Here is a 15690-nt window from a genome sequence, read left to right as displayed (position 1 = left end):
TCATTATTTTAGATATAAATTACTTTTTATTAAAAAGATTTGTCATGTTGCAATTGAAACCCATCTACCTCTGGCTTCAATTTTTTAAGGATTAAAAACTTAACTATTTGATTAGTAGGGCACTTAGGAACTTGATGTATGATATATGAGAGAGAATAGAAGACAATGACACATTCAGTAATCTTAAAGCATGGTGTTGATGAATACAAAGGAATTTTAATGAATATGAAATCTCAGCATTGGTGCGTGTAGCCTACGACTATGGAACAATTTCATCATTTACTGTGTTCAAATCAAAATGCAAGGGATCATTATTTCCAATTTCAACTCAATAAACCTGATTTTTCATTCCTAAAACCAGCTTTGAACCTAAACTTTACCATCCCTTGCCTATGAGCCATAACCAGTCAAGTGTGACCCCTGCAAAGATACCTCCTAGGAGAAACAAAACAAGCAAATTCCCCAATGCATTCTGCTCAGGTCCCTTGTATCCCTTGGGTGCAGATGTAAGGACGCATACGGTGAGGTAACCATTACTTAAGCCTAAGATGCTAGTTAGCATGATCATCCAGCCTTGATCACCGTATTTGGACATGAAATAAAATGCCGGGACAAGTAAAACACGAGAAATTATCACCGTTGTCAGAGCTTTCCTTGATTCCAGCTTCAAAGGTTTTATGAGTGGAATGTATCTCCCAATAAGATCCCAAACATTATACATTGATATCAAAACAAGCGCATACCTGAAATGTTATGATAAACCCGGTGTCACTTAGTTATATCTACACACACTGAGAAGGAATAGCAGTGTTTCAGACAAAAAACATACCAGCTTCCTAAACTGTGTTTGCCGGTATCTTCAGACAAGAATCCAGGAAAAATAGATAGTGTCAGCGCATATATCAGGAACATGTCAATTGCATAATCAATATTCTGAAGTAGTAACTCTTTGTTGCTCAGCCTTTCTTGGTTTTTGGACTCTACATCATCCTGATGGAAGACATTGATTGTTGTTAGATAAATCAATTGAAATTTACTAGGATCTTTTTATTTTTATGGATGAATGACATACAGTTTCGGGTAATGCTTGAATGCCACCAGCAGCAAGGTCAGATGCAACGGTTTTAGATCCTTCAGAGGCTGCCTTTGAGCGATAGTACTTCACAACAGGTAATTTTGCAAATACATATGCATAGAGAAGAACACAGAGAAACTCGAAAAATGAAGAGATGGCAAAGAAGAGAACTGCATAGGGGTGAGGGTGTCGAGCAGAGAAAAAAATTATTAGTCTCAAATAAACCAAAACAGCGATAAATCAACATGAAAAATAGACAAACAGAGAGAGAGAAGAATTAAAAGGTTGAATTTGCATTTTTCAGTCAATTGCACTAACAAGAAATGCAAGAGATTGCAGCAGCATAAAGATTTGAAGGAGTAACAGCGTGTTTGCTACCGACCAAATATATGCCAAGAAAACCACATATAACCACTAAAGAACTAATTTTTGAATAATGATTTGAAGTAAAACCATGGAAAGTGATTATCATTCTTTATTGTATGATACACAGGAAATAGTACAAAGCATTTTAAACTTAAATTATTTGCCATAGTCCCAAAATCAATGGTTCATGGAGATAATATTATGCAAGCAAGGGATGCTAATGACTTGCAAGTCAAATAATTGTCAAGCTTAATTCAAATTTCAGATAATTAGACTATAATCAACAAACAAAGAAGGATGGCGATTAGAATGTACTGGCTCCTTTGCGAAGACCGCCCTGTGAATTCTCGAATGCTGCTTTTGTGATTAACCTCAAAGCAGAGGTTATAACTCCCGATGCAGCCAAACCAGCAACATATGACTAATAACAAAAAGAAAAACATAAAGGTTATTCATCAGATAATTCAGCCGAAAGAGAGCTCATTAACATGTAACAATGTTGATCCCTAATACTGACTTGAATAAATTCAGGTCTCATGTAAGAGAGATCTCCAACCATTCCACCTTGCACGTTAGCATCTGCAACCCCAAAAACACCACTGATGATACAAATTCCTATGAAAGTTCCAAGTCCTCCTTTACCAGACGTAGCTAAATCCAACTATACATAAAACGTAGAGGAGAGAAATCATAATCCTCTCAAACGATATAACTTTGAGTTAATGAAACAAAAACATACGATAGTTTCTGAGGATGAGAGAGCAGGCTTCAGTTGCAATTCTCAATGTAAACCTATCATGTACCAAATAAATTGCAAGGGAACTTACAACTAAAATTGCAAGGGAACTTAAGAAAAACAGTATATATCCAAATAAGTTCCTTCTTCTAGTGTTTATTTTTGCCTCATGGTAAGCCAGTATTGCAAGTGTTCCAAGCGCAAATGGCTGATAAACAAGAGTAAGGACCCTTGATGGGTGATAATTCTGCACAAGTAAAAAAAGGAAACTAGGTTACATGATGATAACTTTTTTTACTATCACTATACATGTTTTAAGCTAAAAAAGCAAGATATAATCAGAATATCGCAATCAGTTGAAAAGCTTTGAAATGAAAGGAAAAGCCTCATTCGAAAAGTGAGCTGCGGTATTAAATCTGGTAACAGGTTTTGCATTGTTAGAGTAGGCTATGCAAGTGTATGAGCCGGAAGTGTGAGCTGAAGGTTTAACATTCTGTTATGAATAGGTTGATAGTTTGTTAGGCAGTTTGTATCTAGCATTTATTGAGTTCATTTAGTTTTCAAAACCTTTACCTTGTATATAAAGAAGTTAGACATTCTTTAATATACTGAAAGAACTTTCTCCCTCTTGTTTCTATTGTTTTCTCTCTCATTTTCTTAGCTTTTCTGACGTACCAAACATCATGCATTCATGTTTCTAAAAAAGTATTTGATGAAAGTGAAACATACAGACTGACAATAAAATCTGTTCAAGCCCCAATGTTATGAAGCTCTTTATTGCAGGTTGAAACAAAATCAGGTGCAAATTTCTGTAGGTTAGAGCATCTACATAATCATGGAAGGCAATTAAATTACCACAACCATGAGGAATAGTTTGAAAAAAAAAAAAAGCAGCACAAACAAGTAAAATAAGGATATTGAAATTACCGGAAACAAATAAACATAGTAATCTTCTATTGTCAGCATACTGTTCCAAGAAAAGAGGCAGCCATTTCCAAGAAACCAACACACAACCATTGCTGTGTGCTTCCCCTATATGACAAAAAAAAAGATATTCATCCTGCAAAGTTTCTTAGTTAAGAGGAATAAGAAAAGCTGAATGATTAACCTCAAGCCTTTTAGAAGCTTCATCAGGGAGCTCCATAGTTGCTTTCTATGAAATGCCTTGTACAGCTACTTGGAGTCTAGGTTGCTTAATATCCAACTAACAGTGTTCCGGTTCAAAGCTGCCTACAAAATTATATATATAAAAAAGTCAAGCATTTATGGGGAATTTCCAGGGTATGAAGTGTGAATACTAATTATTTCTGCTTAAGTGTTCACACTTGTACAAATCGTTCTCATTTAATCCAAAAATTTTAAATAAAGACAATTCTAATAAACTCAATAATCTCCTAGCTGAAGTCAAATCAAATAACCCATCACTCCCATTGAGCGCAACACAGCAAATTAAAAGCCTGATATTCATATATCTCACAATCACAAAAGCAGTAGGCTAGGTAGTTCTTATGAACAGGAAAGGCTTACACAAAGCAATAACTATCGAATAATTAAAAACCAGAAGCACCCATGATCAAAATCTTCATGGGAAGAATGAAAAGCATGAGATGATTCCGTACACACAACTAAGACCAGTGTTCAAAAAAAAAATACAAACTTTGCAGAAAAGAAAAATATTGAATTGAAAAAGAAGGTGAATAGTGAAAAGAGATTGAACTTACCTATCGAAGAGATTCTGTTTCACGTTCGCAAGAACTTGGAATCTACAAGTCAGTTACATCAGAAATACAGAATTTTAAAGTAATAAAAACCAATACCATCAAACAGGAACTTGTGATTATGTAAAATTGAGGAAAAAGAAAGGCAGTTTATTTATTGATACTAAGTGGAAAGTGATGGAAAAGACACAGAAAAACCTGCAGGTATAGGCTATGGGGGGGTATTATTTGCTGCGTTGAATTTGAAGAGTTGTGGGTCATTAGTGATACTGCCTTATTTATCTACCTTTTACAAACATGTATTGCGGCATTGGATATGCATTGACCGAAGACTAAATACTTTTACCCACAGATATTATATTCTTCCTTTTCGATTCCACCAACTTTATAATTTATTTTAACAAACTAAAAATTAAAACTTTAAAATATTTTTCATTAGCATGAAGAAAGTTCGATTGCACTTTTGTTACTAAAAAGGAATTATTTGGCAATTTTAAATATAATATATATATATATATATATATATATATATATCTTCTAATTAAATAAGGTTAATATAACATTTGGTATCTAAACTTGATAATTTTTTTAATTTGGTACCTAAACTTTTTGTCTAATTTGATATCCAAACTTGACACTTTTCCTAATTTGGTACCTAAACTTAATAATTCTCTTAAGTTGATACTTAAACCTTTTGAGGATCTAATTTGGTACCTGAACTTGACTCTTTTTCTAATATGGTACCTAATCTTTTTTTTTGCTCAATTTAGTACTTGTTAAATGTTTTACAAATTATTCCAATATACTAACAATGTTATTTTTTTATGAAGCGGCAAAAATAATCAATGCATGATCGACATGTGATAAATGATATGATATTTTTATATTTTATATGTTCAATTATTTTTAGTTTTAATTAATTAATTTATTAATTGAAAATACTGAATTTCTTTTAATTTAGGGTTTTAATTTTTTTCTTATTTAATATTAATTTATTAAGCATAGTTCAATACCTATTTTTTTAGCATGAACTTCTTCTAATCTGGCAGTATTTTTGTAGCATAACAAAAAAATTAATTTGTGTAACATTTAATAAATTTAGGTACCAAATTAAACAAAAAAAAAGTTTAAGCACCAAATTAAAAAAAATGTCAAGTTAAGTACTAACTTGGGCCCAAAAATTTTAGGTACCAAAGTAGAAAAAAGGAGTGCAGGTATCGAATTGGGCCCAAAAAAGAGTTTAGATACCAAATTAAAAAAATATCAAATTTAATTACCAAATATTATATTAATCCAATTAAATATTAAGTTGGTGCAGGTTAAAAGGCGTATATCACAACACATTCTATTGTTATTCATACTCAAAACCAATGCTTACGATACTATATCTTCAACACTTGATTTAAGAATTTAAATATGCATGTATTTAAAATAATTTTAAAATATTATATTTTAATTGTATTAATTACCATAAAATAATATTTTTATTTAAATTATTAAAATAATTAAAATATATAAATTTATCAAATCAAATACCATAATAGAAAATTTTGAATAAAAATTAAAATAAATTTAATATATTCTACCCTAGAATATAATTTTATTTTATGTAATTAGTGCAAAGTAATATTATTTAAAATAATAACTAATCGATATTATTAACTCTAATATTAATAAAGTGATAATTAAGATGCTTAAAATTGTATATAAATAAGATCTCTATTTTACATCAATAAAATTAGCACAACTTTTATTAACTAATAATAGTAATTGAAATTATAATTATTTTTAAATGTCACTTCTATTTTATTTCCAATTTTAATTAATAATTCTAAATTAAATTTAATAATATAATATAAAATAAAAATTGTTGTTGTAAGTAACTCTTGCTTTAATATATATATATATATATATATATATATATAAATTATTTATATTTATCTGAAAATTTCAAATCAAAACAACATCCACTAATCATATATAATTTATATACGTTAAAATTAAAGTAAAAAGGTTCGTCTCTTTTCCGTTTCACATTTTAAAGTTGACTTCGATTTTTGTCATATTTTAAGATTGTATTCCAAACATGCACATGTATGCATTTAATAAATTTGTAACATTTGTTGTATTATTGATGTATAAATTTATATGTTGTTATGGTAGTGAATCACATAATATTATTTTATTAATAGTAATATATTTTTATACGCACAAATTTATTTTTATTATATCATATAAAATTCATTACATAAATTTGAAAATATATTAAGTATAATTTTTGGTAAAATTATTTCGGTAAAATTAAAATCATACGTGATAAACAACCACATTTATCCATTATTTGAATTAATGATTTTTTAATTTTGTTCATCATTGTTATACTTTTATGTCAAGTATCACCTATATCTTAGAAAGTGTAGCATCCCTATACCTGACCCGATTATCGGATTAAGTATAGGAATGTCACATTGATTGGCAGAGTAAAAGACTATTATGTTCTAACAATAGACAAAATGTTATATATTGAATATTTTCATTTAACTATAATAGTTATACTGGTATTACGGTATGAGATGAACTTGGATGAATCTTTTGAATATTTATACAATAAAAATAACTAACTTACAAAAAGCAGGGGCAAACTATAGATATTGGGCATGAAGTATCGGCACCATCGTTGTTGTAATAGCCCATTTTTCAGTGGTGTCAGAACTGCAAATCCGACGAGTAAGTTCGTAAATATTATTATTTAATATTTACGAGACAATTATAACAACATATTGAACTTTGAGTTGATTATTTTTGCTAAGTGAACAAATAGTTAGATACAACTCATTTGTCCCTAAAGTTAAGTGGTTTTGAAAAATGAGGTTTCAGGATCTCGTTTCTATAAACCGAGCTCGTAAATATTAATGTTTTTATTAAATATTTATGGAGTTACCATATAGGTATATTGAAACTTGACCTAGAAATTTTGATGTTGGGATAGTTAATTAAGGATAAATGACTATATTATAAAAGATGTAAAACTTAATTGTTATTGAATTTTATTGATTAAATAGCTTAATAAATGAAAGGGGGAGGACCTAAATTATAATTAGACCTTAATTGATATATGTGGATGGTTAATGCTTTGTTTTTATCTAAATTACATAGTATATGATGAAAGTGATTGATGATTTGAAAAGCTTAATATGTTATATGCCTTATTTGGTTAAATTTATATGTGTGTGCATTGCTTCACCTACTAATCTTGTGAGGTGTTGTGTATAGGAAAATGAAATTTGGATTATATATGGCTAAATGAAATCATTTATAGTTGTTTAATTAATGCACTTGGTAAGTCTAAGTTCCGTTATACAAAGTTGCTAAGCATTAGATGCTTACCTAGTTTATTTTCTTTGTTTCTGTAAGTCATCGAAAAGCTTGATCGGTTGAAAAACATCTCTTATCTATAAAAGGAACAAAATCATATTAAGTTAGGAGATATCACATTATCACAAGTTATAAAATGACATGTATTTTTAAACTCCAATCATGCTACGTTCAGTCTGATAATCGACTAAATCGTAGCTCTGATACCATTAAATATAACATCCCTAACCAATCTCCATCGTTAGATTAAGGTTATGGAGCATTACCATACAAACCAGAACAATTAACTTCAAAACAGATCAACAATGCCGTTTAATATTAATTACCAAAAACTCATTACAAACCTAGCAAACATACATATTTGGGCTTTAAATCAAGCCTTCGAGGCCCTAAAAACAACTAGGGAACAATCCGGGACTAATTTAAAATAATTCAAAAAATTTAGAAAAAAGTTAAAAAATTTGAAAACAAAGGTCACACGACTGCGTGACATAGCCCAAATCGTGTGGACATTCAAAATTAGGACACATGGTCGTGTCTCAACTAGTGTGTCCACCCGTGTGTGTATACGAAGTTGGGTCACACAGTCGTTTCGTCAGGCCGTGTAACTCTCTGAGTTGATATGGTTCACCCTGCACCTAAAATTTAAATGACCCACACACGGTCGTGTCACAGCCTGTATGCAGCAAAAGTTGCCCCTAAATCAAGTCATTTCAGGCCCAAAACTTGCACATAAAGATTTATCAATTCAACCATCGTTAACATATATAATGCATACTTTAAAACATCTATAAACATGCCAAAATCGCGTTCAAGCTATTTCTAACCAATATGCCATTCAAATAGCACCTCAATCATCATTTTATTCCATTCGCCCAAACATGCATTATAATTAAAACATATATTCCTATGCTCACACCATCATTATACCATTTCTACCACATATGAATGAACACAAATCACATATTTACAAGGCATATTAAGATGATCCAAAGTCACAAACATATACAAACATTTACATAACCATATTAACATATGCATAAGTTTGGTAGCAATCCAAACATACCAACTCAAACATCAAAATACTAAGCGGTAACTAGCCTATACATGCCAAATAACCATATCACAACATATCACACAATCATCTTCTTTCTACTCACATGAGGGTATGCATAGTTTCTATCATCTCATATGAATACACATAATTTATAAGCCTTCATTGAAAGATATGAAAATAAATGAACTTGGTACCATTTAAAAACAAACCAATTACCAAGACTACACTTATAACCCTATTACATGCCATTTACAACCATTTTCCAAAATAACCAAACTTTACCAATATGGATTGTTAGATAGTGTGATCATGCTTTTAGGAAATTTCCAACCAATCGAGCTTTTCGATGACCTACAGAAACAGAGAAAATAAACTAGGTAAGCAACTAATGCTTAGTAAACTCGTATAACAAAACTTAAGCTTACCAAGTGCATTAATTAAACAACTATAAATGATTCCATTTAGCCATAGTCCAAATTTTCTTTTCTTATACACAACACTTCACAAGATTAGTAGGTGAAGCAATGCACATATAAATTTAACCAAATAAGGCATATAACATCTTAAGCTTTTCAAATCATCAATCATTTTCATCATATACTATGTACTTTCATTTTCATTACCTTTCACACCTCAAATTTCATATATTATACATACTATAGCATAGTAAATCATAGCATATACCTAATAAGCATTTAGGTTTTATATATCATCCATCACACACAAATATATCCATTTCACATTCTACACATTTGAGTCTACATAGTTAGTAGATAATAAGTAAACATAATATCATGAAACATAACATATATTAAGAAATAAATTCCATGCTTATTTCATCTGTCACATGATAAATTCTCATCCTTTTCATTGCATATGTGCATATCCATCTTTCCATTTCATATGAATATTAGTACATTAAGTTTTTATACTTGCATTTCCATTAACCTTTACTTACCCATTGAACCATCTAGAATTTCATCGGATACTCGAGAATGCTCATACAGTATGCCTTTTCATGTAATCATAACATTTTTTTTTCAATAGTGCTCAGACGAGCGTAAAATGGGCCTACTCACAAGAGTTGTAGGTCGAAATGTTAGCTACACGATACTGCTCACATAAGCTATAGAGAATCCGTAACAAATGTAGGACCTCAGCTATCGGTAGGACATTCAAGACCAGCACCTGAAACCATATAAACCCTAATGACATGTCATTTGTATCCTAAGAATTCTTAAGGTTCAAATGGGATTTTTATGTCTTAAATCATTTACTTCCATTACATTATAACATTTTCATATATCATCACGATTTACACATTTCTCAATTACAAGTTTTAAATAAACTAACCTTACAAATCAAGATTTTAATTCAAGTAATTATTTATAATAACTCATTTAAAACATCATATAAAAATAATTTAACTCTATACAAACTTACCTGTACCAAACCGATGCCTTAACGTGATCCAACGACTAATCCGCTATTTTGGTTTTCTCACGATTAGCGTCCATTTGAGTCATTTCTTAATCTATATAAATATTTATATTCAACTAATCTTGTTCCAACATTTAAAATAATCAATTTAGCTTATAACCTTTAATAATGAAAATTTATGAAATTTCCTTCAAAGTTTCCTTTTATGCAATTTAGTCCCTAAACCCGAAACTTGCAATTTCACCATTTTTTAACCATACATCATGCTAGCTGATTTTTACCTAATCTTATAAAATCCCAAATTTATCAATAATTTACAATATTTTCCTTGAATTTTACCATTTTCATACATAAGTCCCTAAACCTTAAAATCATAAAAAATTACTTAACAACATATGCCTATTTAACAACCAAACTTAACAATCTACCATAAAACTTCAAAAACATATCAAATTTATCAATGACATGATTTAAAACATTTAATAGTTTTACAATTTGACCCCCGGACTAGCTAGATTAAGCTATTACAAGCTCAATGGCATAAAAATCATTAAAAACAGGATCAAAATCACATACCATGCATCATGCCAAGCTTGGCCGAACTTCCAACTCACAAAAATAGTGATTTTTTTCTTTGAAAATTCGGTGGTAATGCCTTTGGAAGATGACAACTTCATTTTGTTTAATTTTGTTTTAGTTTAATTTATTTAATTACCATTTTACCCTTAGTACATCAATTAACAACTAAAACAATCTTGTCCATAAATGTCCACTACCTATATGCATGGTATATTTACCATCTAGGTCCCTCAACTTACATTTCTAAAATCTTTTAACCTATTTAACTAATAAAAATCAACTTTTGCAGTTTTTACTACTCAGTCCTTTTAATTAATTAACTATCTAAACATTAAAATTTCTTAACCAAATTTTAATATGACTCTAATAACACTCTATAAATATTTTATTATATTTACGGGCTCGGTTTATGGAAATGAGGTCCCGATACCTCCTTTTCTAAAACCACTTAACTTTAAGGATTTACCACTTGAACCTAATTATTTGTTCAAATAACATAAATTATCATTATATAAAATTATTAAAATAATATTTTATCATTTAATATTTACGAATTCACTCGTCGAATTTGTAGCCCCGAAACCACTATTTTGACACTACTGAAAAATGAGTTGTTACATTGTGAGACTTGTGATATCTATAAGTTAATAATGAACTCATGATCTTGTTATGGTATTTAGTTGAGAAATTTTAAGTTACAACCGTTACAGTAAGTTAAAATTTATATTCAATACGAACTTACTAAGCTTTACGTAAGCTTACCTTGTGTTGGTTTTTCTTCTTTATAAATCGTCGCATTCGAGCTATCGATTGAATTGATTTTGGAGATCACACTATCCTAAAACTTATTTGGTAATTAATTGTTCATTTTGGTCCAGTTATAAGTGGAATGCAAATAATAGGGCTTTGGTGTATGTAGGTTATGAATATTTGGTTATGTTTTGTGCCATTTGAAATATGTAATATATGTTTTGATGTAAATTCTTAATGGTATTCTGGTTGGTTTGGTATTTGACAGCATAAAAGTGTGTTTGAAATATAATCTACTGTTGGTTTTTTGAATTGGCAGATACATGATAGGTTAATTTATAAACTTCAAATAATGATTTTGGGCATTTGGTGATATATGTTAATTTGGTGAATGTATAAGCATGGAAGCTAATTTGTTCAGGTTTAAATGGTTGATGTTTATGTTTATAATGTGGTACCAATGAGGGTACATTTGGTAGGCAATTAGGTTGAATGATTTGTTATGTTTCTAGCATGTTTGAATGCATTTTGAATAGGTGAAAATAGTTAGAAATGGTATGGCTCGGTATCTAAGAAATGGTGTTTGAAGTAGCTTGGTTTTGAAGTTATTTAGGTATACACAGCTTGTGACACGGTCTGCCACACGATCGTGTGTCCCACACGGTTGTATGACAAAGCCGTGTGGTTTTTTTTTGGTGCAGGACTTTTCACACGGACAATTAGTTACATGGCTTAAGGACATGATTGTGTGACCCTATTTTCGATTTCTACATGGTCTGAGCATACGGACGTGTGAAGTAGCCACACGACCATGCTTAGGGCTACACGGGCTGGCTTTTGTCACACGGCCTGGTTACACGGCCATGTGACCCTTGTTTTCAGTTTTTCTCATATTTAAGTTCCATTTTCGCATATATGCTATGAATAATGATTGACTATTGATTTATGATGATTAAATTAAGCTCTGGATTTTTTTTTGATTTATAATTGAACTAAAAATTTGAAAATATTGTAAATTAATCCTAGTTAAATTTTGGATGGTATTGTTGCATACATAAGCTCGTATATGATTTAAGAAATGACGTATTTGTTAATCATAAATTGAATTTACTATGTTTGGATTTTTTTGTTAAATTTGAGCAATAATTATGCATTTATAAATTATTTTATGTTTGTTTGAGATAATCAATGTGATTTGAATATGTTCTATACTGGTTATGACTGTAGCATTCCGTAACTGAGTTCGATGATCGGATCGGGTTATGGGTGTTACAGTTGTAGGTATCGATACCCTTGTCAAGTATTGATAACAATTTTAGCTTCGATATTTTGAAAATTATTCAACAAATTTAGTAGTACCAATACCACTGAAGAAGTATTGATACCTTTTACTAGATTATCAATACTCTAGTACGGTACTGATACCAAAATTAGTTTCTAAGTTTTAGAAAATCAGATTAAATTCATTCGTATCAACACTAAGGTTGAAGTATTTATACTTGCCACTAAGTACCGATACTTTAATTATGGTATCGATACCAAGATGGGTTTTTGTTGTTTGAAATGTAGGAAAACATGTCACTTTTCCAAAATTTATGCAATTAAGTTCTTCTATCTCAAATCATTCAATACACCCAACAGATTCATTGCCTCAAGCATATAAATCATACATTACAACATTAAGTCATATTTATCATTTTAAGGATTTAAGTAAGTTCTCAAATTAGATAAGGTTTACAAAGCTTGCATTTTAGTCCTACTAACCTACATATCATGCCACATTACCTATGTACATGCCAAACTATACCAAAATTTAGCAACATACTCTTCTTCAACTTGATGATGTGATGAGATGAGTAGCTTATGACCTCGTTCTAACTTGTCGGACCTAGCTTTTACGTACGCGTTAAAATAAGAACGTTAATCCAATGAAGACTTAGTAAGCACTACAAGAAATTTAAAATTTAAAATAAAAATTAAACTTAATTATCTAATATATAATTAAACATATAATAATTCCACATTTATGCGTTAACTACATGAAATCAAAATATACTTTAGAAGGTTTGTCGTCACTTGCTGTAATACTCCTATTACACCTTATATTCATATTTCATATCACTGCTCATAGTAGACCACGTAGAACACTCAAGATATACATAATAGATACATAGGTGCATTGATTTTCACTAACAGAATAGAGAGCACCAATGTGCTAAATAGAGAGCACTGATGTGTAACAGCCTGTTTTTAGTGAAATTGAAATAGTAGTTTTGGGACAACAAATTCGACATGAGAATATTTATTTTATTATTATTTTAATGTCTACAGCATGTTAGTATTACCGTATAAAAAATTCGTTAATAAATTTTACCGTTTGCATGCTTAAATTGATAAAAAGGAATAATTTGCATAAAGTGAAAAAGTTGAGTTCTAATAGCTAAAGGTATCAAATGGCTATAGAATCTTAAAGTATGAGTCTTTATGTGGTAATTAGACCATTAATGAAGATAATGGATGTACATGGCTTGGTATTAATGAAATTGTGAATAATTTTAAAGGATATTTTGGTAAATGGATAATTAAGTTAATTTGTTAAGTAATTAAAGACAAAAGAAAGATGTCATCTTCTTATTTCTTCATTTCCATAACCGAAATTCACCATTGAAGTAGCTAGGGTTCGGCCAACTTATTTCCAATTGCATGTAAGTAGTTTTTGTCTCGTTTTTAATAATTTCTATATTTTCGAGATCGTTGTAGCTTAATCTAGCTAGCCCGGGGACTAATTTGCAAAAATCTTAAAAGATTAAAGTTTTTCCATGAGTGAATTTATGTTTTTTTTTAAATTTTGATGGTAGAAAATAAATCATTGTTGTTAGATAAACAATTCTTGTTAAGAGTTTTTTGATGAATTTTTCAATTTGGGATTAAATTGAAAAATGTTAAATATTCATGGTGTAATTTGTGAAATAATGAAATGTGTAAGCTGCTATGAGCTTGTATGAAATTCGACTAGGCTTAGGTAGGGGTGAAATTGCATGAATTTCATTTTACAAGCATAAGGACTAATTTGTAAAGAAATCAAAACATTAGGGGTAAAAGTGTAATTTTAAAAATATGAATTTAGATTGAATTAAATAGAATAGTTATTAAATTGTTTAAACTTATTCATTTAGATCAAGATAGACCACGTACGGCTCAAGATCAAGGCAAAGAAAAAGCTTCGGATTAATCGACTACATTTCTACATTTATTATCGAGGTAAATTTGTACATTTAAATAATGTTTTAAATTATGTTTTAAATGCTATTATTTGATATTATCAAAGTGTGTCTCGGTGGAAAAATCCAACGGCGTATCGACGATTATTGACTAATGGAAAAGGATAGCTTTGGCTGTTAAAACAATGAAAAAGGATAGCCTCGCCTATCGAATTATGAAAAGGGATGGTGATGACCATCAACAATGAAAAGGGGTGGTGATGACCATCGAACAATGAAAAGGGATATCTTCAGCTATCGAATTATGAACAGGGATAGCTTCAGCTATCAAATTATGAAAAGTGATGGTGGCAACCATCAACAATGAAAAGGGATAGCTTCGGCTATCGTGCTATGAAAAAGGTTGGGGAAACAATCCTGATTTTACTCGTGTGAGCTTCGGTAAGAACTATCGATGCAATTTACCTTATTAATATGGAAGGTAGGAAGTATGTGTTATCCATGGCAATGAGAAGTATAATTTACTTGATTTAAGTTAATGAATCATTTATTCTCATGTTGGATTGATACATATGTATTTTAAGATTATGCAATGTATTGATATGCATAGTTTGTATACTACGAACTTACTAAGCATAACATGCTTATCTTGTGTTTATTTTCTATGTGTTGTAGTTAATCGGAAGCTTGTTCGGGTTGGAAATTGTCGGAAACCTATCACACTATCCATCGGCTATATCTGTAGATTTTGACATTTTTAAGTCTTGGTTATAATGGCATGTATAGGTATTTTGTTTGATGATGTAGCCATTTGTTTTGGCTTGTGTTTTTATAGCATTTTGGATAATGAAGTGGCATCAAGTTGGCATTTATATATTTGGCCTTGTAATGGTTTCTATGTTGATATATGTATGTGGCCTTATGATGGTTGATTTTATAGTCCTTATGATGCTTAGATGATGGAAATTGAACATGGTTAGTTTGGTATGAAAAAAATGTAGTTAGCACATATAGCTTATGATGCTAAATGTTAAAGAGTAAATTGGGTACTTATGGATGTGATTTTGATATGTGAATAAAGTGGTAAGTTTTGGTTAAATTGTGTATATAATTATACATGCTTAAATATTGTGTTTGAGGTGTCTTTGGGCATATTGGTTGAATGCTTATGTACCTTATTTGAATAGCTTGATTATACATGTTTTTAGTGCAATGTGAAGGTTTGTTCATATATGAAAATTTTATTGTAGGTATGTGCTTGAATGGGTGAGAAAAATGGCTTGAAAATGAACTACTTTTTGTCCACACTCATCTACACGGGTAGAGACACGGGCGTGTGTCTCAGTTGTGTGTGACACATGGCAAGACGACAT

At 30.3% G+C, this 15690-nt stretch overlaps 1 protein-coding gene across 2 annotated transcripts; it reads right to left on the bottom strand.

Annotated features, from left to right (window-relative positions):
• Positions 1–214: 214 nt before the first annotated feature.
• Positions 215–4222, bottom strand: LOC108461557 (equilibrative nucleotide transporter 3-like). 2 transcript variants are annotated; one of them, XM_017761428.2, is made up of 10 exons: positions 4094–4181; positions 3899–3940; positions 3286–3407; positions 3105–3209; positions 2269–2424; positions 1959–2102; positions 1757–1862; positions 1073–1245; positions 830–990; positions 215–743 (listed from the first exon to the last, which is right to left on the bottom strand). In XM_017761428.2, the coding sequence occupies exons 3-10, from the start codon at positions 3319–3321 to the stop codon at positions 377–379; spliced, it is 1248 nt and encodes a 415-aa protein (XP_017616917.1). In that variant the 5' UTR covers positions 3322–3407; positions 3899–3940; positions 4094–4181; the 3' UTR covers positions 215–376. The 2 variants fall into 2 exon arrangements, with proteins under 2 accessions (XP_017616917.1, XP_017616916.1); XM_017761427.2 differs by having other exon boundaries at positions 3899–4222.
• Positions 4223–15690: the final 11468 nt, after the last annotated feature.

Source organism: Gossypium arboreum, chromosome 13 (assembly GCF_025698485.1).
Source record: "Gossypium arboreum isolate Shixiya-1 chromosome 13, ASM2569848v2, whole genome shotgun sequence".
Classification (NCBI taxonomy): domain Eukaryota; kingdom Viridiplantae; phylum Streptophyta; class Magnoliopsida; order Malvales; family Malvaceae; genus Gossypium; species Gossypium arboreum.
This window is presented reverse-complemented; position numbering and strand designations above follow the sequence as displayed.

What these genes read in the sequence shown, in the direction of transcription:
- LOC108461557 (XM_017761427.2), bottom strand. Translation starts at nt 3,321, where the DNA reads ATGGAGCTCCCTGATGAAGCTTCTAAAAGGCTTGAG. An exon ending in TGAGACCTGAATTTATTCAA is followed by an intron (nt 1,863 to 1,958) that starts GTCAGTATTAGG and finishes TTTTGTTATTAG; the next exon opens with TCATATGTTGCTGGTTTGGC. An exon ending in TTCAAGCATTACCCGAAACT is followed by an intron (nt 991 to 1,072) that starts GTATGTCATTCA and finishes GTCTTCCATCAG; the next exon opens with GATGATGTAGAGTCCAAAAA.